At 40.8% G+C, this 23,148-nt stretch overlaps 1 protein-coding gene across 1 annotated transcript; it reads left to right on the top strand.

Moving 5' to 3' along the window:
- Nucleotides 1–7,902: 7,902 nt before the first annotated feature.
- mboat1 (membrane bound O-acyltransferase domain containing 1) lies at nucleotides 7,903–22,836 on the top strand. Its single transcript, XM_085178760.1, has 13 exons — nucleotides 7,903–8,485; nucleotides 9,175–9,320; nucleotides 10,423–10,500; nucleotides 12,232–12,327; nucleotides 13,751–13,806; nucleotides 14,181–14,235; nucleotides 16,762–16,954; nucleotides 18,365–18,557; nucleotides 18,672–18,775; nucleotides 18,894–18,958; nucleotides 19,049–19,181; nucleotides 19,577–19,728; nucleotides 21,432–22,836. Exons 1-13 carry the CDS (start codon nucleotides 8,396–8,398, stop codon nucleotides 21,595–21,597), a joined length of 1,527 nt encoding a protein of 508 aa, XP_085034886.1. The 5' UTR covers nucleotides 7,903–8,395; the 3' UTR covers nucleotides 21,598–22,836.
- The last annotated feature ends 312 nt before the right edge of the window (nucleotides 22,837–23,148 follow it).

The following is a 23,148-nucleotide window of genomic DNA, read 5'->3' as shown; positions in this document are numbered from 1 at the left end:
CCGCTCACTAAAAAGAGCTCTTTCGGTTCCCAACCGGCTCTTCAGGTTGTTTTGTTGCTTTAATTAATTTATTATTAACAACAATATAAAATTATGCACAAAAGGAATTACTAATGTAAAAAAAAAAAGTGCTTTTATTTATATATGTTTATTTATAATTATATACGGTGGCCCCTAGAGACAAAGCATGTACAAACTCCAAAAAGCACGTACAAACTCCAAAACACATTTCTAGCATTAACTTCCAAAACAGAGCTACCTAGATCACATAAATGACACTATTGAGAGCATATGTGTATTGTTTGTGCATTTATACACAAGCACTTATATATATTCAAATAATTAAAAAAAAAAAGTTCATTTACCTGTTACTACCACACACCAAATCCAGTCGTTGGTACCTTCTGGCTTGTGTAGCCACTAGGTAACAAAAGCTCAACACTGCGCCTAGCATCCTGGAGCACATCTGTTGTGTTTTGGAGTTTGTACGTGCTTTGGAGTTTTGGAGGTTTTACCTGTTTTGGAGTTTGTATGTGCTTTGTCTCTAGGAGCCATCTTAAATATACTTTTATTTATTCACTCCACATAAAATGTAATAAATAAATCATGTAATACAAAAAACAACTATTTACATTTCAACTTTTAACTATTTAAATTTTCAGCTTTTTTCTTTTAAATAAATTTAAAGTGAAACAACACAAAACACTGCAAAACACAACACAATTAAATATAAATTAAATATGAAAACAAAAAGAACATGCATATTCTCTGTCATATAGATCTGCATGAATAAACTTTCTGAATCCTTTATCATTCGCAACTGAAAATAGTTGTGGCTGATTACTGTACCTTTCTAATGTGACCTTGTTGTCCCTGGCTCTCTTTCTCTGTCTCTCCCTCCCGCTCTGTTCCTTCTCACTCCCGAGGCGTAACATGCCGACGTTTTGTCACGTCCCGCTGCGTTCCTGAGGAACGCGAAAGGAGACCTTCAGCGTTCTTATGGTACGCAGCGGGTACCATAAGTACCCGCTGCGTACCATAAGTACTGAAATCCAGTGCAATGACGCTCCCGCGGTAATAGACGTTCCAGCCTTGTATTCCAGCCCTAAACCTAACCTTATCCCTAACCATAACCTTTTTCCTGACCTTAACCAAGACTTTAATTATGTTAAATAGCATGTTTCTAAGCGATTTGAAGAAAAAGAGCGAACATGTGTAGATTGAGTCCATAGGGTTCTCATATTTCCTCATTTTTCCGAGGTCCTCATTCAGGAACGTGGTGGGTAGCCGAAAACAATATGTTGACGATTTGTCACCTAGCGTAAAATGTTAAGCTTTGAGAGTGAGAACGTGTTGGCTACTGAGTGTAACTACTGCCCCTCCCCCCTCTTCCCAGTACAAAGCACAAGGCTCGTGTGCAAAGTGAAGCAGGAAAAAAGTGTGGGTGAGATAAAGAAAAAAAAACCCATGGCTCCCAATAATGAGCTCGCATTTTTCACTTCAAAGACCTGGCTCTAAGAGCCATTTCGTTCGCGACCGACACATCACTAATGTAGAGGGTTGTGAAAATTGTCTTTTTTACATGACTCTATACAACTACACTACTGTCTTGAAGTCTCAAGATCTACCGTATGGTGCCCTGAGGTGCAAAACATAACAATACAACTAAAAACACAACAAAATTACCCTTTATTAGTATTATTATTAGAATGATCGACAGCGACAGCCTGATGTTTCTATACTACTTTGAGCAGTGTCCTTTGGAGTTTTCAGAGAGTTAAAAAAAAAAAAAATATGGAAAGGGATTTTGGAATAATGAGAGAATCTTTTAACAAAGACATTCCTTCCATGTTAGGACACTGGAAAGAATTCAGACTGAGATCACTGGATAACATTATGCAGAGTTATGCCTGCTTTTCTTATCCTGAGTTTTGTCTGTGATGTCACCACATGTAGCTAAGCAGAAACATTTTGTTTTTTGTTTTGCACATCAGGGCCACTATACAGGTGTTTTGATGGAGGGGAATTTTCTGACATGACAGTGAGGCCACGACAAAAAGTTATAAGTATAACTGACTTCAGTGATAACTGTCCCCTGACGACAATCCAATTTAGTTGGCCTGATTGCTGAGTGCGGTTCCTTAGACAAGACCCACACGACATTCTGTTTCCCCACATTTCGTTTTTATTTTTACTTTGACATATAATACAATAATAACTATAAAGCCGAAGGTAGAGCAGCTAAAACAGCTGAAAATAACTGTGTGTTGTGTCAGTCTAGAATATAAAAGGGAAAACCATCCATCATGACTTCAGTGATGTTTTACTGTATGACAAGTTAGTGGTTTGACTTAAAGGTCACATTACTCTGCTGTCTTTCTAGCCAACAATATGTCAGTATGGTTTGTATACCATGTAAATAGACGGTGAATTGTGGTGACAGGATGACATAAAGGCCAAAGAAACCGTCCTTCATATTAAGAAAGATTCAGAAAGAAACCACCTCAGACTAAAGCATGATGATATGTCCTAACTAACCTTATTCTGGTTTGATTTTGCAGTTGATCTTAACCTCTGTCTTCATCACTGAGGGGAACCAAAAGAAAGAATAATTCTGTTTTAGAGATCAATATGACATTCAGTGTCATATTGATTGTTTATCATTTAGAAAATATGAAATTTTTAAGTCCTCCTGTTGCCACGGGGACCACTGTTGCCTTCACCTTCTGCATCCTCTAGCTCCTCTCTCAGCCCTTCGTATTTCTCCAGTTCTCTACTTTGTGATGCTGCTATCACTTGGTATAGCTAAATCTACTACTACAGCCATCTCCTGTGCTCGTCCACCACTATGATGTCCGGTTGGTTAGCCACCACCAGTTTGTCCATCTTATCTCCACAGGATCTTAGTTTGGTTATTTGCAACAACCCTTGGGGGTGTATCCCATTTTGATCTTGGAACTCCTAGGCTATACTCAGCACAGATGTTCCCATAAAATCAATAACCTCTTCCAGCTACCATAGGGCTAGAGAAAGGGTACACCCTGGACACGTTGCCAGTCTGTTGCAGGGCTAGCACAGAGAGACTGTCAGGTTTCAGGGAAAACAAGATCCAGATGCAGGACTTCCTGATAGGTGAAAGTGAATTTATTTATAGTGAAAAAACAAGCAACGATGTGCAAAAACAATTCCAAAAACATGGTTTTCTTTGTGACAGTCTCCCAACTACCTCAACAATGTTTACAAAATTCAAGTCAAGAGGGGCAGGACTATGGCACAACAAACATATGACAGAAACATAATTTTACAAAACAGGGTAATAATCAAAATGCATTGTGGGAGATGTAGTTTATGCTCAACATGCACTTTTAAGCAACATACAGTGAACTTATTTTAATGCAGAAGTTCTCCAGCCACATTTGGCCCACAGGCCTTGATTTTTACACATGTGGTGTAGACAATCTGAGAGTCTAGTTCCAGGTTCTGGTTCTTCCTGCTGAGCCTCCTTTATTAGTGGCTTGATCTCCCATGTGAGAGATTCGATAATGCAAGCAGCGGGTAATATGGGCTCTTCCTTCTCTGAGGTCTCATTCAGAGTAGAGAATTGGTGTGATCGAGGGTCCGGTTTTATATTAAGGGATATAGGCCTGTAAGTGATAGTGAGATTGAAATGGGCAAAGGCTAAAGCCCACCTGGCCTGACGAGCATTCAGACACTTGGCTGCCTGCACATACGTTAGATACTTGTGGTCCATTCAGATGATCTGTGGATGTTCCATCCCCTCCAGTGATTTCCTCCATTTTTCTAATGCAAGCTTGATGGTTAGAAGCTCCCAGTCGCCCACAAATTAGCAGAATCAAGGAATCTTTGAAGCTGTTTCCTTGTTTGGGGTTGATACCACTCCACCACGGCTTTAATCTTAGCCAGGTCAGCTTGTAGCTTACCTTGTTCCACGATGAACCTGAGGAAGGAAACTGACTGGACGTGAAACTCACATTTTTCTCCTTTTACAAAGAGCTGGTTCTCCGGCAACTGCTGCAGGACTTGGTGGACATGTTTCTTGTGTTCCGACCTGGATTTGGAGAAGATGAGAATGTCATTAACGTAAACAAATACAAAATGATTGGTGAAATCTCTTAGGGCATCATTCACTAAGGCCTGAAACACTGCAGGGGCGTTAGTGAGTCGAAATGGCATGACCAGATATTCGAAATGTCCAAGGTGAGTATTGAAGGCTAGTATTGTTTTCCATTCATCTCCCTCCCTTATTCTGATTAGGTGGTATGCATTTTATAAATTGAGCTCCTTGCAGTAACTAATTAGGGATGGGTATCGTTTAGGCTTTATCCGATACTGGTGCCAAACCGGTTCCTTTGAAATGGTGCTGGTGCTTAAACGGTGCTCGAACCGGTGCTCAAACCGGTGCTTAAAGAATGGAGAACACAAACTTTGTCCAAAAACCTCTCATGTTTAGCTGTTTTTTTTTTTGTAAAAAGATAACAATGTTAGCCTTTTCTGCAGCTATAGGGCATATATGGTATCACTCTTGGCTGGAAGCAGTGCTTAAACAATGGAAAAAACACAAACTTTGTCCAAAAACCTCTCATGTTTAGCTGTTTTCCACCTTTTCTTTGGTCATTTTAGCCTTTTTGGCCAGGGTGAAGGGAGTATCTGCCATCAAACAAGAAGACAGCCGCATGTAACTACGATGGTGTTTGCTAGTTCACCTTACATGCATTAATTTAATAACGTGGTTAGCCTACTCAACGTAAATTACACACGAACAACATTAAGCTACTCACGCAGAGAAGAACGGCTGCTGCTGCCATCATCATCCGTCATCATTTCTGCTACACTGGCAGGGCTAGGGGCCAGGACTCTCCTCTTCGGGTTCTTGGGGGATGTTGCTAACTCCGGGTCCGATAACAGGCACCACACCCGCAGTAGATGTGCTCGGTGTGAGGTCTTGCAGCAAGCAACAGTTTTCACAGCAACAAAAGGCTCCACCTGGAAATACAGCCTTTAGACCAGTTGATCTGTGGGTTATGAATACTCAGCAATGGATAACCAAGGACTAAGGGAGTGCCATTTGCATGAAAAAGGAACAGACTAATCTCTTCTACATGGTTGACAAATAGAGAAAGCTGGATGGGCTGAGTTCAATAGGCGATGTCTGGTGCCATTTAAGGCAGAGACTTGCAACGATTCAGTCAGAGGAATTAACAGGAGGTTGAGTTTCTTGGCTAAAGACTAGTCAATAAAATTTTACTCTGCTCCTGAGTCGATTGAAGCATTATAAAGGTGAATATAAGGATTGAGAATAATTTTGCCAAGTACCTGAGTGGAGGTAGGGAAACACTGCACCCCTACGGTTACTGATGGGCATGGGCGGGAAGGACAGGCATTGACATAATGCCCTTTCTGACCACAAGAGAAGTACTCAACAGCCAGCAGCCACTTCCTAATGTCTGATGGCGATAGCTGGGCTCGGCTGAGCTGCATGGACCGCTCCTCCCCATGGTTCGCTTCCTCCTGGACTCTGTTCTCCTGAGGAGGCTCCAATGGCCGGCGTGAATCCACCACTAGGTCGCCAAGAGCCAATGGACCATTTGCCATACTCATGCCTGCAGTCATCCATTCTAATGCACATGGAAATGAAAGCGTCTAAAGACTTGGGTAATTCCTTTGTAGTTAACTCATGTTTCTGGGCTGGTCCAGACTGGCTTCAGCTGGGAGAGATGAAAGGGGTTATGGATCTTCATATTGTGAGGTAAGTTTAAATGGAAGGTCACAGATTCAGAGATTAGATTCAGTTCTTTAAGGTACATTTTAGTGGATAACCATACTTTCTGACCTGATTGATATGGTGAGGCAGAGACCCTGTGAAGGTCAGCCAGATGTTTGTTTTGTTCCTCTGACCTGAGGAGGGCTTGGGCCTGGGATTTTGGGAAGAAACCCGAGTACTGGAGAGAACCCACACATGCATTGGATAAACTCTACACAAAGGCCCCAGCCAGATGGCTTCTTGCTGTGAGGCAAGAGTGCTGACCACTGTGCCAGCACGCTGCCCCAATATGTATATATGATGTACATAAGTATTCACAGCCTTTGCTCAATATTTTCTTTTTGTTTTGTTAAATTTGGCAGATTTAATTAAATTCTTTATATGTTATTTTTATAGCGGCAAATCACAACAAGACTTGCTTCAAGGCGCTTTATATTGTAAGGTAAAGATGCTAGAATGATACAAAATGTCAACAATTACAGCCTCGGCTCTTTTGAGTATGATGCTGCAAACTTGGCATCCCTATTTAAGGAGAGTTTCTCCCATTCCTCTTTGCAAAACCTCTCAGGCTCCATCAGGTTGGATGGGGAGTGTCAGTGCACAGACATTTTCAGATCTCTGTAAAGATGTTTGTAGAGATTAGGTTCATGTTTAGGACAATCAAGGACTTCCACAGAATTTCCTGAAGACACTCCTTTGTTGTGTTGACGTTATCCTATTGGAAGATGAACCTTCATCCCAGTTCACAGCACTCTGGAGCAGGTTATCATCAAGGATGCTTCTGTACCTTGCTGTATGCATCTTTCCCTTGACCCTAACTAGTTTCCTAGTTCCTGCTGCTGAAAAACATGATTTAGTTAACGGATGGTGACAGGTGCCTAGTTTCTTCCAGACAGGAAGCTTCACCAGATCATTTTGTTTCTCATGGTCTGAGAGTTCTTCGGGTGTCTTTTGGCAACTCCAGATGTCCTGTCATATGCCTTTTACTGGTGGAATGCTACATGCATTGTCAACAATGTGAACTAATGTAGAAAGGTTTCTGCATTTCCAAATAATTTTGGGCTTTGTCATTATGTATTTAAATGTATTGAATCCATTTTAAAATGAGGTAAAATAAGCTTTGTTACTAGCAGCCTGTTGCAAAAACAACATATTTCTTTTACATTTCTTTAGTTGAAACTCATGAAAGATGCCAAAGATAACAGCTCGGCAGAAATAAATTTATATAGGTTTTGCACTAATAAAGTAATTACCAAAGAGCTGCTGACCAAAAAATGCGACATATTTCAGCATGCTGTGCAATGTGTTCTTACAAAACTTTGGGGAAACTGGACAAGTGGAGGAAAAGTGGCAGTCTTAAAAAAAACTGTTTACAGGAGATGAACAGTTCCTGAAAAACTTTTTTTTTACTGATAGGAAAGAAATACACCAAAGACCGGACACATTTAAGGCTCTTGTACAGTGAATACAGAAATTTACTGAGAGTTCTTGATCCACCGATACCATCTGGAAAGCATGACAATGATCACAAACACACTCTCAATGCAGTAAAGGCATAACTGGATAGAAAAACACACAATTAAGCACTATTCATGGACTATTCTCTCCAGAGCCCGGACCTCGATATTATTGAAGCAATGTGAGCAGTTTCATTTTCGGAGAGAACAAAACAAAAGACAGCCAACATCCAAAGATGAGCTTTCATTGTAAAAAAAAAAAAAAAGTCTGGAGAACTATTCCTGAAGACTACCTGAATGATGAGAAGAAAGCTTGCCTTAGAGAATTCAGGCAAATTATTGACATTGAGATGAGTTTTCCCAAAAACTCTGTTTTTCCCTTATATACTGTATTTCCATGTATGTTTCAATAAAACACTACACCTATTACTCATTTTCCGTGCAAAATATAAATACATAAAGAGTTGCTTAAAGCTTTTGTACAGTACTGTGTTTATACTGGCTCATAAGTAACCTTTGTCCGTAAGTCTGAAAGAAAACGCACGTTCTGAGATGTTAAGTTCGAAAAAACACCGGAAGTTATGTGTAATAACATTGTTATGTTTTTAAAACTGCTTCAACATTCTTGATAAAACTTTTAACATCATAAGTAAAGGTTAAAGTTTAACTAGGATGTCGGCGCTAATGCACACGGGGTTATGGCTTAATTTCGTCTTTCGTGATAAAGCTGATGTTTTCAAAACAAAAGCACACAAGTCAACTTTGCGTTTGCCTGGACACAATAGCAATCTGTGCTCTCCATTCATCAATAGTGGACTCTAGGACATTGTATGGTTAAAAGAAGACTTTAGTCTGGAAGAGATTTGTGCGGTTAGTTCAAGTCTGCCGTCTAATTCGCTTTGAATTGGCTTTTATTTTGTAAGCCGCAACCGGAGGGGTTTTTATTTTTCGCCTGCCTTTGTCTAACTCGACTGGTACTGACGGGGAGGGAAAGAAGGAGGGGGAGTGTTCCTGGTCTGTCGACTGGTTTGACTTGTCACAGGCGCCCAAGGGAAAACGATGAATTTCAGTCACAGAAAATAGTTCGTAGTTAGCTACAAACAAACGTAAAGATAACCTGGCAAACCGAGGTGCCGTGACAGAACAGCTGCGTAGGATGGGCGAGCCGGCACAGACTCCGTTTAAAACCACAGGATCCGAGTGGCTGCTGCCTGTCAGTGAATACTTGGGCTTTCCTCTTGATCAGGTAGGACAAGCGTGAGTCACAAGTCAGTGGGGCTATTTCGGAAGAATTAAAATCTTTTGATATATTACTGGGTTTTTTTCTTAAAAAAAAAAAAATCATTTAGTGTCATAAATGATGTTCCGTCAATTAACCTCGTGTCACTTGTGGGACACGCGTGCCGTGACTCCTTAAAAGTCGTCCACGTCCACATTATTGTCTTTTTATTGGAGGCTTTGTCCAAAAACTAAATTCTGTCTTGTTAAAGAAAATTATTAATAATAAAAATAACGATAAAGTCCCTTGTGGGAATAGGTTAATTGGATAATCCAAATTGCCACTAGGTGTGAATGTGCGAGTGAATGTGAGTGCGAATGGTTGTCTGTCTCTGTGTGTTGGCCCTGCGACAGACTGGCGACCTGTCCAGGGTGTACCCCGCCTCTCGCCCTATGACAGCTGGGATAGGCTCCAGCGCTCCCCGCGACCCTGAAAAGGATAAGCGGAAGCGAATGGATGGATGGATGGACGATAAAGTCCTGTAACGTGTCATACGCTGTTTTACGTCCCTATAAAAGTTTTACACTATCATAGTACACTATGATAATATACTTTAAAGCCCTTAATTGCCTATAAAAGTATACAACGTGAAATGTTTGTTGATTATCTCTCTTAGCTGTTCACTCCAATCCTTATTTTTATCTCTTCCCACACAGGTGAATTTTCTGGCATGCCAGCTGTTTGCCTTAACTGCTGCCTTCTGCTTTCGTCTCTACCTCAGCCCGGCCCATGTCAGTCCCCTGGTCAGGCACTTTGTTGCCGCTCTCCTCGGTATTGGTTTTCTCGTCTTCTGCTTTGGATGGTAATATATGGCACTGTCTCACACACCACCCCATTCATTTTTTTTCTCCAGTACACGAGTCAAAGATATTTTATGTGTCCATATTTCAAAAAGTGTTTTCTGTCAATGAACAAAAACATTATATTTTATAATTACAGAACAGTCCAGGCAATAAGCTACCGGAACTTTTTCTGTAATTTCACACACTTATGTTGAACAACTAAGATGTACTGAAACGGCACTTCTTTTTCTTCTACTAAGAAGTCTCAGGGGTTAAATATTCAAATGTCTTTACAACGACAGAAAGGGGAGTTTCACTAGCCTCACTTAATATCAAAGTGGGCTGTATGTGGGCCCACCTGTATAAGATTTAAATAAAATCAGAATGCAGTGATTAATGAATCATTTACATCACACGTTTAATTGGAAAAATACTACAAAGCAATGTATTAAATGCTGAAAGAAAAAATGGTGTTGTCCTTGGAAAAATATGTGCTTAAAACATGGTAGCAGGTCAACATAAGAAGAAAAAGACCAGCCCACTGGATCAAAAGTTCTTTAAGAATATGGTCTCAGGCCCTCAGGCAGTAAGCTGCAGCACTAAAAACAGACCTTCTGTAGGAAAACTTACTTCATGCGCTCAGGAACACTTCTGAAATAATCCATGTGAACCAGATTAAGAATACACTTCTGCCTCCTGCCACTACAGCATCATCTGTGGTGTTTAGGTCCTTTAATGCACAAGGCATTGGTATCATCCACCTGTTGTGAAGGCCACATTAATAATAATGTAAGTTTTAGAGCAAAATAATATAGCCACTCTGACAACATGCATATTGTTTATTTCAGCAAGACAATGCTAAGCTACAACATGGAAATAGTTATGGTACTAACTGGCCTGGGTGCACAGTTAGAACATGTTTTTAATGCCTCGGGCTTATAATTGTAGTAGAACACTGAGGGTATGCGGTCATGAGACAAATTGGAAACACATGTATTTGTATGGGTGTGTATTGTAGTGCTTTAGCAGCAAGTATCTGTGGGAAATGTGTTTAAGTTGTATTGGCACATGCTGCCTGTGTCATTGAAAATACCTACAGAAAGTTTTGTGTCACTTCTGCAGGTATTCATCTCACATCCTGGCTGTGGTTGTTGCAAACTACCTGATCATCATCAAAGCTGACCTCAACAGTGTGCACAGGTAAATTCAAACCTCAATCAACATAAAAGTCTAGGGAATGGTAAATGGACTGATTCTTATATAGCGCTTTTCTACTCTCTCGGAGCACTCAAAGCGCTCTATACAACATGCCACATTCACCCAATCACACCCATTCTCACAAGCACTTTATCTATACTGAGTGCTATTTAACTACATTCACACACATTCATACTCCGATGGATGCATCGGAGAGCAACTTGGGGTTAGTATCTTGCCCAAGGATACTTGACATGCAGACTGGAGGAGCCAAGGATCGAACCACCAACCTTCCGATCAGTAGGTGACCTGCTCTACCTCCTGAGCTACAGCCACCCAAATGGCTATATAATGGATTCTGAAAGACAGAAATAAAAGTCTGAAACACCAGTGGATTCTTTCATGGATTGTGCAACTGTTGCTCTTTTGCACGTAATTCCTGTAACGATTAATTAAGCTTAGTCGGTCTGGTTGTAGTCGTTCTCATCGCACACACACCTTTCCGCTTGCATTGACTGACATGCCTGCTTCATCAAGCTGGTACGTGATTGGCAGGACTGCATTTACTATGATAGGGCTGCAGAACTAGCTGTTGCTGTTTTCAGGTCAAACTTGCCAAACGAGATCAACCCATCCCACAAGCCATTCACTTCATAGGTGGGCTAAGTTGCTCAGTTTAAGCCCTTGAAGTTTACCACTCATTCACTCCCTGCCGCGCATTCCAAGAAAGACTTCATTCTACTTCACCTTGCCCCCTTTGTCTTCCTGTTCCAATGTGGCCTGAACGAAAGTACCTTTTTAAAGTCATGAAACCTTTGGAGAACACGTCAGGCGACAGGCAGCCAGGTATGCCAGCCTGACCAGTCTATTCATGAAGATAACTAGCAGGTGTTCATGTTTACAGGGTTTCAGTGGAACTCTTAAGAGCACATGCACATTTTCATTACGTCTGGGTGGATATGGGTGTTGACTTCAGACAGCATGGCTCAGGTGTGTCTGGCAGTTGTTGCTTTTTTTGTTTTTTTTATGACTAGAGCAAAATTGTATGGTTATCTTGGTGAGGTATTCAAGGATTACCTGTAGGTAGAGCAAAGTAGAACTGGTATTGTTCTATGGCTTTAGAGGCAAAACACTGTGTAAACTCAACATGGGCTTCTGGACACACACCTCTGTGTCACTGATACGGGGAAACAAAGTAATGGAACATTTTAGGTTAAAGCCGGGACAATCTAGGGAACGATCAGAACAACAGGTGATTGTTACTTTAAGATATGCCGATGTTTGTAACTGTTTAACATTTTTTTGACAATGTGAAATGTAAAGCAGAATATCAGGTTTTCAGTCCTGCAGAAATAACACAAGTTCTTACCTGTGCCTGTTCATTCTTTTGTTTTTCATTTGAGAGTGATGAAATAGTTGCGTCTTGTCAAAGTTAAACCATGCTGGAAGTTTTAGAGGTAGTGTAAATGGCACAAATATTAAAAAGAAAAACGCATAATGCTCACTTTTTAAAAAAAAAATTTGTGAAGTAACCCAGAGAGGCAACAATCACTTCCAGTAATTTCTAATGACTCATAACTTAAGGAAACTTCTTAATCTCCTCAAATGCATTTACTGGTGACTCAACTGTTACCACACCAGCTTGTCCTTTTTCTTTTTTTCTTAGTATTGTATTAAACGATTGATTGAACTGCCCTTTACTTTATTTACTTTGTGTCATTCTTTTCCACTCAGGTATTCCATGGTGATATCTATGGGCTATCTGACTGCGTGCCAAGCGGGCCGAGCCTTCATCTTTAACTATGGAATACTTTCCACTGACTTCTCTGGGTGAGGAAAATCTGAAGCATTTATTCTTCTCTCCTCTTTGCCACACCTTCTTTGTGACAACACATTATGGAGACATTTGAGGTTTAGATACGTTATCAGTTTCCACCCTTGGTGGTACCAGCTTACACACCGACTCCCCCAGCCTTGTGTACATATAAAACAACTGAAGAAAAAAAAAAAATAGCAGCAGCATTGTTCACAGTTGACGCTGCCCAGCTTAGGCTGCTTTCTGCCTCCCATTTTATTGGAAATGTCTGTTTTTCTATGTGTGGTTATACTTTATAAAGCGACAGCTGACTTTGCTGGCCTCTGTATTCAGCAGCAGCTACTTTGCCTTGTTCCAGTGCGGATTAATTTGTTGGCAGCCTCATTTAGACTCCACGTGACTTTAGAGATGAGCAGCCAGGCCTGTGAGTCAGCCTCTGGTGTGATCCCATATTGAATTAGGGATCCAGATTTTCTTTTATTTTTTGATACACTTTCATGTTTCGGTATCAATTCAGTACAAAAAACCCCCCAAAAACAAATTACATTCACTACTTTCTGAGCAAAAGTTGTGTGAATCAGACTGAACAGCAGTCATTCATGCTGATAGATTTCTGGTTTCTCTCCATATTTCTTTAGTAGGGTGTTATGTCATTATCTCTAAAGTCTGTTTGCATTTGTTCAAGAGCATTTCCATGAACTGAAATTGACACTTGACATGAAAATCATAGGTACTATGCTCGCTCTATAATGTACAAAATGGAAAATGGAGCCTGTATGCTATAGTAATGGAGTTTTGCACATACTGGCTGAAAACATTACTTCAGAGCCCCCTGCCAGCTCTCACTGAGCTGGCACTGCCAGCCGCATGGCCAGCCTCTCTCTGCCTCAGTTTTCCATGCTGTGCACACAATGCAGCCCTCACACCCACACAAACTAGTGTGTGTGTGCAAGAGAGACGTGGTTTATATGTGGACACACATTCACATGAGTTTCCTAAATGTGTGCTTGATAAGCTGAAAATCTAGCTGTGCTGGTTTAAAAGGGGCCCGATGATCCAATGAAGCTCTGGGGATAGGAAAGTATTGCATTGGATTAATAAGTGACCTGATTTGCCACAACTAGAGAAGAATGAAGTGATTCACAATGGTAAATAAATCCAAGAGTCTCTCACAGAGGCTTGGTGAGCTTGGGAAGTGCTGTGCTTAAATTGGTAATGCTTTAAATGACTTAAGTTTTTACTTTCACTTAAAAAACAAAAACATATATTAGAATTGCTATGCTGTCATACTTGCAACATTTATACAATTTAAAATGATTATTAAAGTGAAATCTTTTCAAATTTGCCCACCTACAATCAGGCACAGGTTGTGAGCATCAATTTCTAAACTTCTTAAGATAAATTAAAAACAATAATTTACCATCTTTCTCTGCCCAGACCTTTGATGATAGTAACACAGAAGCTCACCACGTTGGCTTTCCAGCTCCATGATGGTAAGTCAGACAGGTGGATGCACACATACATATGGAAGCTCAGCACATTGGCAAGCCTTTCACAGCATGCTGTCTGAGTAACTTAACGGGGATGACAGGTTTTTACACAGATTTTCACACCTGTTGTAAAACATTTAGCCTAGGCTTTTATTAAAACACGTCCTTCTGATTCTCTTCTAATATAATGTCGAAGTCATAATTGTGTAAATGTGCAGTCATTGATGTTGTTAGTAACATTTGTGCTTTTTCCATTGTGAGTTGTTAGTGTTTCAGTGAAAAAGTCTCTTAGAGTCAGAATTAAACATCTGTTAAAGAAGGACAAGAGAAGGGGAGGGGGGGAATTAAAGATATCAACAACTCCATATTTCTTTCAGGTATGTGTAAGAAGACTGAACAGTTGACACAGGAGCAGAAGCTCATGGCTATAAAGTAAGTTTACACAGCAAAGCAAGTTAGTAACTTACAGTGGTAACTGTGTGTGTGGTCTTTTTAAACAGAGTCTGATTTGAACAGACTAGAGTTCTTTGGGATTTTCCTATGTCTCTGATTTTAGCCTTCAAGTCTGCATAGATAAACTTACATATACCAGCCACTTTATTAGGTACACTTGCTAGTATTGGGTTGGTCCCCCTTTTGCATTTCGAACTCTTTTATTTTTCATGGCACTGATTCACCAAGGTGCTGGAAACATTCTTCAAATTTTAGTCTATATCAGGGGTGGGCAACTCCAGGCCTCGAGTGCCGGTGTCCTGCAGGTTTTAGATATCACCCTGGGTCAACATACCTGAATCAAATGATTAGTTCGTTACCAGGCCTCTGGAGAACTTCAAGACATGCTAAGGAGGTAATTTGGCCATATAAATCAGCTGTGATTGGATCAGGGACACACCTGAAACATGCAGGACACTGGCACTCGAGGCCTGGAGTTGCCTACCCCTGGTCTTTGTCAACATGACTGCATCACAGAGCTGCTGCAGATTTGTCAGCTACACCTTCATTATGCAGAATGATTTCACATTCCTGTACCATCACAGCTCAAAGGTGCTCTATTCAACTGTGACTGTGGAGATCTTTTGAATCCACTACAGTTTGCGATGATATGAGCTGTGAGATATGATGATGGAAACAATCATTAGACGATGAGTACATTGTGGTCATAAAGAGATGGACATTGTCAGCAACAATACTCAAGTAGGCTGTGCCATTGGACAATGCGCATATGGTGCTAATTGGCCCAAAGTGTGGCACAAAAATAGCCATAATATAAGACTTATCAGACCAGGTAACCTTTTCTAGTCTTGTGCTGTCCAGTTTTGGTGAGCTCGTGTGAGTTGTAGCCTCAGTGTGGTACCTGGTGCTGCAGCCCATCTGCTTCAAGGGTTGATAAGTGTTCTATTCACAGATGCTCGTCTGTAGCTCTTAGTTGTAACAAGTGGTTATTTGAGCTACTATTGCCTTCTTATCAGCTTGAACCAATCTGGCGATTTTCCTCTGAGCTCTGGCATCAGTGATTCTTTTTTGCCTAGAGAACCACTGCTTATTGGAGATTTTCTCTTTTTCTGACCATCTCCAGAGATAATTGTGTGAGAAAATCCCAGTGAAATCAGCTTTGTCTGGCAATAAGAACTATACCACATTCAAATCCACTTAATTCAACGGATTTTACTCCCAAGGCGAGTTGGGAGTTCGCCTTGTAATCGGAAGGTTGCCGGTTTGAGCCCCAGCTCGGACAATCTCGGTTGTTGTGTCCTTGGGCAAGACACTTCACCTACCGCCTACTGGTGTTGGCCAGAAGGGCCGATGGCGCCATATGGCAGCCTCTCTTCTGTCAGTCTGCCCAAGGGCAGCTGTGGCTACAACTGTAGCTTGCCTCCACCAGTGTGTGAATGTGTGTGTGAATGGGTGGATGAACTGGGTGGATGACTGGGTGTGTAAAGCTCTTTGGGGTCCCTAGGTGGAACCAGTAAAAGCGCTATACAAATACAGGTCATTTACCATTTTACTCTATACTGTACTGCTCGGTTTGAACTTCAGCATCGACCGTGTCTACATGCCTAAATGCATTAAGTGGCTGCCATGTCATTGACTGACTACACATTTGGATTAAGGAGCAGTTTAGCAGGTGTACCTAATAACGTAACTGGTGAGTGTAATCCTATAATGTAAAGTTTACATGTGCAGCAAAGATGTGCAGATACTTTAACAGTGCATCTGAACTTGGACCTTATTTAAAGAATAAATAACTGTTTCTTTTCCTTTAGCCACGAAGGACAATGACAAGGACATGAAATCATGGTGAATAGTTTATTTATGGAAAAAAGCATGCTGGGAACTTAGAAAAGAGACATCATTTTGCATGGAAAAACATTTTTGTGCATGTGAATTCATGAAATCACATTATCAGTGGACTGTACCATGCATGCCGTTTTAAAATGAATTAAAATGTATTTTAAAAGCAGCCATAAAATATAGCCGCCTACCTGTGCAATAACCCAGTAGCTGTAAATCTGGTAATTGATTGTCATAATCCTTAAATATTCGATTAACTGGACTAATTTTGTTCTTATTTATCAGGGACCAGACATTGTCCTTATTCCAGTTTCACATACAAGTTCTCCTGTACTGTAAATATTACACATAGTTTGTAACATGGATGGAAGTGCATTTGGTCATGAATTAGGTCAGGTTTTAATACCCATCCTGGTTCGTTTTATTGCTCGGCAGCTGGTATATGTACAGGGTCAGAGAAACCGAGTTAAAGACGAGCGATGATGCTGACTGATTATGACCTGTTGGATGTTTAATTTAAAACTAGATGGCATGTATTTCTCAGATTACGACTCACCTTGGAAGAAAATCTAAAGTAGCACCGTCACCTTTCACTCAAAGTGATCTCAGTTAGTGTTTTGAAAAGGTTTGTTTCTTTTCAGTGATTTCTGCCTCGTCTCTTTGTAGTGTGAGGCCTTCCCTCATTGAGTACCTGAGTTACAATCTGAACTTTCTGAGTGTCTTGGTGGGGCCATGCAGTAACTACAAAGAGTACGTAGACTTCATAGAGGGCAGACACATCAGCACGAGGCTCAAGCAGCAGCATGCCTCAAGTAATCGGCAGAATGGCTACAATAAGACCCAGGACCCATCACCTCTGGTAAGTTCATGAATACTGGTTACTACTCTTGTAGTCTTTAACTATATTCATTTTTATATTGATAGGTTATTGTTTTATCAGGAGGGGGATTAAATGCTTATCCAGCAATATGTTTCTTCTTCCATTGTTTGGAATCTCTGTAACTTTACTACAGTGGCTTTACTTCTTGTTCTTGTTTTATTGAAAGAGCGTTTGAACTGTCCTTTACTTTACATCATTCACAGTTCAAATTATTTTACTGGGATGTGGTGCATGCCTACACTTGATTCAGTTTCTGAAGTAGGTCATTTTGACTCTCTTCCCCATCTTCTTAGCTAGTTTTCTTCTGATTGGCTGTTCCTTGGAAATAAGTTTACACAAGCTCACAGCAAGAGTTGCGTGTCTGAATTGACATGAGGATCTGGCCTTCTTGATAACCTACAGAAACAAGAGTAGATAAAACTTAGAACAGGTGTTTAGAGGAGTCTAAATTGAATAAAGATGTGCAAAATTTCACCTACGCACAATGAATATTTTTGGAATTACAGGCCCTTAAAGTTCACGTTAGCAGACCAGGACTTTTAAGGACTAAAGAGCAAAACGACCTTGCCATGATGTAACTTCTTTTGACCTGTTATCTATCCAACATTGTGAAAACACCCTTGAAGTTCTCTATTGAATTCTCAGAAAACAAATAAAACGTCTAAGCTATAAATGTTTCTTTCTGTTACTCTGTTATAGTAATTGAAATCTGTGCAAAGTTGCTATCAAAATTATGATGCATCCCGTGATGCTGGCGCTGAAAGTTGATTATAGAAAATTTGATTTTTCTTTACATTGTAAAACTTGCAGAGGGTGCAAAATTACATTGGTTACAATTTGTTTCATGTGATAGCTGTTGTACTTAAGGAGTTATGCTGGAAAAAACAATAATGTAAACTAAAAAGCACCAAATTTCAACCTAACCTCTTTAACATAAATTGCATGGGGGCCTATAACTCAGAAAATACCTTCAGTAGGGAGGTTAAAGTTTTGCGTGGCTTCATTTTCATAAAAAAAGAATAGAAAAGTCTTGGCTGATGTGGACTAGATAAAAAATCTGCTACAAACATATAGTCGCAGAAAGGCCAGATATTACTGAGGTACCCAGGAGGACTTTTTTTCAGCTTCAAAGAAAATGTGTAACTTCTGTGGTTACAGAGTGGACCACAGAGGTTGGATCTAGTGTCTAGTGGATACATTTTAAATGTATCCACTAGAGCAGAGCTACAAACTGATAGTTTGTTTCTGGTTTCTCTTGGGTTAAGTTAAGCCATAGATGCTGATTTCTGCTAGTTTGAGAGTTGCTTAAGATTTAATGGTAATCATAATATTATCCATTTGTAATGGGTGCTTCTATCAGTACTCAGAAGTAATTTGCTTTCTCTGCAGAACGCTGTTTGTCATAAGCTGCTAGTCTGCGCCGGCTGTATGCTGTTCTTCCTTACTGTCACTCGGGCCTTGCCCATAAAGTACAACGTTGACCCCGACTTTGTGAGCCAAGCCTCCTTCCTCACCAGGCTCACTTATGCTTTCTTCTCCATACAAGCTGCAAGGCCCAAATTCTACTTCGCCTGGACATTAGGTGGGTATTTAGTGCGTCTGTGTGTTTTACTTGGCCAGTTTTTTGTTTTGTTTTATTGCTTCTGGGGACAAATGCCACGGACGTCATGTGATGATCTTCCTCTTCCTCTGTCAGCTGATGCAGTCAACAATGCTGCAGGATATGGTTTCCTTGGGATGGATGAACATGGAAAGCCATCCTGGGACCTTATCAGCAACCTCAACATCATCGGGATTGAGGTGCCGTGTTTCAGATGCTTAAAATCGAGAGCATGATCTTTCAGCACTGTGTCCAATTGTGAGTTAATTAGACACTGGAGCACACTCTTATTGTAGCTACTGATCTTTTTTCTTTTAGACAGCAACCAGCTTCAAGACCTTCATAGACAACTGGAATATTCGAACAGGAATTTGGCTTAAAACGTAAGTGTTGCGAGTGTGAAATCAAATTGTGTGCACAGTCGGAAAGTGGAAAAAAAAAAAAGTGAAATTCCCAACCCGTTCCTTTTTCAGGGTGTGCTATGACCGAGCACCAAAGCACCGTTTGGCGTTGACCTTTATCCTGTCTGCTTTGTGGCATGGTGTTTATCCAGGGTACTATTTTACCTTCCTCACCGCCATCCCCATCACCATAGCAGCAAGAGCTGTAAGTTGTCTACATTCTCTGCAAAGTAATGCTCTAAAATACAAATGGAAGGTAATCGGACGGACACAAACTGACCATGAATAGATGGGACAGCTCTTGTTACATTTACAACGGTGCAATTCCAGTAGCTTTGTGAAGATTAAGGATATTTAATTTTCCTCAGTACAACTACAAACAAAAACATATCTTATCAGTATGAAAGTGGCTCTAAAAATGTTTTTGGTGCCTGTTCAAACAAAACCTCTCTGGGAACAGCTTCAACTGACTTTTTATTGCACTTGGCACTTTCTGCTTCTCGCATGTTAATTAAATAGTTCGACAAAAGTTTTCCTTGAATACACTAATCCTGTCATCTATTAAACGATAATTGTTGTCCGTCTGCCTCTCCCCACCAGATACGCAGGTCAATTCGTCATTACTTCCTGGGCTCCAGAGTCATGAAGCTGGGTTATGACATCTTGACTTGGGCAGCCACACAGCTGGCCATCTGTTACACTGTCATGCCTTTTCTCCTTCTTGCAGTTAACTACACTATAGTTTATTACAGGTACGTCATACCCCGCTTTAATCAAACTATCCTTTTGCTTCAACTCTGTGTGGTTCTGCGCTCTATTAATCTTTCTATGTACTCATACATGTGAAGCTGAGCAGGAACCCCTGTACATACATCCATAAACTTCCAAAGAGGCGTAATCCCAGGCATGCCGAGTGGATTGTCAACAGTTCTTATATCATGCGTCAATAAACCGTTCTTGGCCACATTTCCTCTCTTTGACAGTTGAGCGAGAGACAGGAAGTAAGGGCAAGTGCCCGAGACTGCTCTTTGCAGTGCTGTAGATTCTCCTTTAGCTCTAACATAATAAATCCCCTTTATTTCCTTATTTTCTGCAGTAAGTCTGTGTGCACTGTAGACCATATAGGAGCATGCAGCGGTGTGTTTATGTAGTATTTAAAAATCCTTTACTATTTAAAAACATAAAACAATTCGGTGAGGTTTCATGTTCGTGTGTATTTTGATGGTCTTAGAACCCATTTTTAATCACTGGCCATTTTATTAGGTATACCATGCTAATAGTGGTATAAGCATGGTTTGCTGCTCATCCGTGATGTGAATTTCCTAAACTACCACATCCCAAAGGTGCTTTTAGATTGAGAGCTGTTGATTGTGGAGGATATTTGAGTACAGTGAGCTCATTGTCATGTTCAAGAAACCAGTTTTGAGGTTAATTTTTTCTGCATTTTGGCATGTTGTGTTATTGTGCTGGTAGCACCATTAAAAACTAGTTACATTGTGGTTAGAAAGGGATGAACATGGTCAGCAACAATAGTCAGGTAGGTCAGTTTGTGCTTAATGGGCTCAAAGTGTACCAAGGTGTGGTCCACCACACCATTGCACCCCACCAACGGCAGCTTGAACCATTAATACCATGCAGGGCGTGCCTTGGAGAGTCATGCTTTTATGGTGTTTACACCAAACTCTGACCCTAACGTCTGAATCTGGCAGGAGAAATTGTAACTCATCAGCATCTTATCCAAGCAACGTTTTTCCAGTTTTGGAGAGCTACTGCGAGTTTCCTGTTCTTAGCTGACAGCATGGTATGGTTTTCTGCTACTATTGTGCATTAAGAGATGGTCTTCTGCATACCTTGGTTGTAATTATTTGGGTGTAATAATGTGAATCACCGTTACTTTCCTATCAGCTCTAAAGTAGTCTGGCCATTTTGACCTCTGGCATCAACAAGGCATTTTTACCCAGAGAACTGCTTCTTACCGGATATATTTTTATTTTATTTATTTATTTTTAACCATTTGGACCACCAGACTGTTGTGTGGGAAACTGTCATTAGCTCAGCAGTTTCTGAAATGCTCAGGATACTCTAACCATCTGGCACCAACAACCATGTCACATCTAAAGTCACTCACTTCACCTTTCTTTCTTTCTCATTCTGTTGCTTAATTTGAACTTCAGCAGGTCATCTTAACCATACTCATGTGCCAAAATGCATTATGTTGTTGCCATGTGACTAGTTTTGAAACATATGATGACTGCTTGCCCCATTGTAAACACAATGCGCATGGTTTCTTGTCATAAGTTAGTAGTTAAGTTTGAGGAAGTTTCTCTGGATTCATACAACAAAGTGTGATATTGTTGCTCGTTTCTAATCTGAATTATTAATGAATCTAGTATAAATCTAGCTGGATCATTTTTTTCCTACATAATAAAAGTTCCCTTCTGTTTTTCCCACCTAGGTCCATGTATTTCCACGTGCACATAATCAGCATTCTGGCTGCAGTCGCCCTGCATCGCAAACACAAACCCAGGGAACCCACCACCAAAACCTCCTCTGTCTCCTCCGCTGCTCCGTGCTCAGCCCAGTGCCAGCATGTTCACTCCAACAACAATGACAAAGACTGAAAATCTCACTTTGCGTTCTTTTACTAGGCTTTTAGGACTCGGCCTCCTTTCAAAGACAAATGACTATCCCTAGGGCATTCAGCCAGCTTGAAATGGGAAAACATTGTGCTATTTATTTTTTGACTATACAGAGTAAAGAAAATTTGTACTTATGGTACTGGATGTGTACGGGGAGAGCCCTCTCCCATGATTGAAGCTCATCAGGCAGACACTGAAGGAAAAACCTCAGCTGAGGAAATGGTTCTGGTACAACCACCACCACCACCAGAATGCTGGCCCCCAACCCCCTTTCCCCTTTTACCTACTCCCGCTCCCTGCAGCTTTTCCTCCCTCCTTGGCCATCTCACCAGCACCAGCCTGCCTCCTCCAACAACAATACAACAGTGTGAAGAGAGTATTGAGACTCACTTTCGTTCCTGTCCTCAATCTGTGCTGTCCCACTGACTGGTGGGATCTCAGCCAGCACAGCGGGTCAGCAGCTCATAAACGGGCCACAAATACCAGAACACATGCACACGCAAACTCATGCATAAATAGACACTAGGAAACAAAAACGCACATATAGTCGCTCTTAGACATGCTTGTACTCGGTCGCATTCGGGCGGCACACAAAGGCTGCCCTTGTGAGGCTGCAGAGGAGCATGCCAAGAGGAGGCTGCACCCGCTGCACTCGCTCTGCCCAGAGGATTTTGTAGATCTGTGTGGGTGATGGTTTGCCCCACTGTTATATCCCAACAGCCACTGTCAGTGACCCCCCGAGTGTGTGGACCTAATCATGAAACACTATGGACTGTCACAATACTTCCACTGTTTACTGGCTTGGATTAAAACCACATGAAAAACTAATCAGACCATGGAGCTCTTAAGCTTTTTAGTGGAAGCCTTAATATTACTGTTAACCATTACTAATGTTTTTTAATGAGTTTGGCAGCTCCTTCAGGTGAGGAGACTAGTATTTTATAGTTTCTATATTTCTTGGCTTCCCTCCCTGTGAACAAAAAGGAAAGGGTAAGAAATAAAATGAAATCTTTTGCCCCTGTTGGTTGAAAGCCCAAGTACACTTCCCATAGTTAAATGAGTAAAGTTGATCTATTCCTCTACTGAAAATCCCCTTTTCTCTAACAGTGACAAAAGTGAAGTTAATGTGCACAGTGCTCAGTCCCTGTTGGCAAAATGTCAAGGAAACTGAGAAAAGGCTGTGGTGACACTCAAAGTATGGAAATTCTGATCTGAAAAAGTGATGTTTCTGTGATTCTTTGTAGCAGCGGAGGTTTGATTTAACAGAGACATCTGGTGGTTGCGTGAACTGAGCTGAGCCAAGTCATGAAGAAAAGTCATCTGACTGACATAAACAGCCATTTTTCCATGTGACATAATGGCGTTGCATCAGAATTCATTTTCTTCCCTGCACAAGCGTTTCCCTTTGCACAGACGATGCTGAAAAACTAGAAGTTAATGTGCAGATTACAGACTGTAAACACGAGACACCTTTGCCTTTTTAATTTATTTTGCAGTACTTTTTTTAAATTTTAGGACTGATTATAGATTTTG

This window comes from Neolamprologus multifasciatus, chromosome 11 (assembly GCF_963576455.1).
Source record: "Neolamprologus multifasciatus chromosome 11, fNeoMul1.2, whole genome shotgun sequence".
NCBI classification, from domain to species: Eukaryota; Metazoa; Chordata; class Actinopteri; order Cichliformes; family Cichlidae; genus Neolamprologus; species Neolamprologus multifasciatus.
Note: the sequence above shows the minus strand (reverse complement) of the source record. Positions and strands in the feature narration are given on the sequence as shown.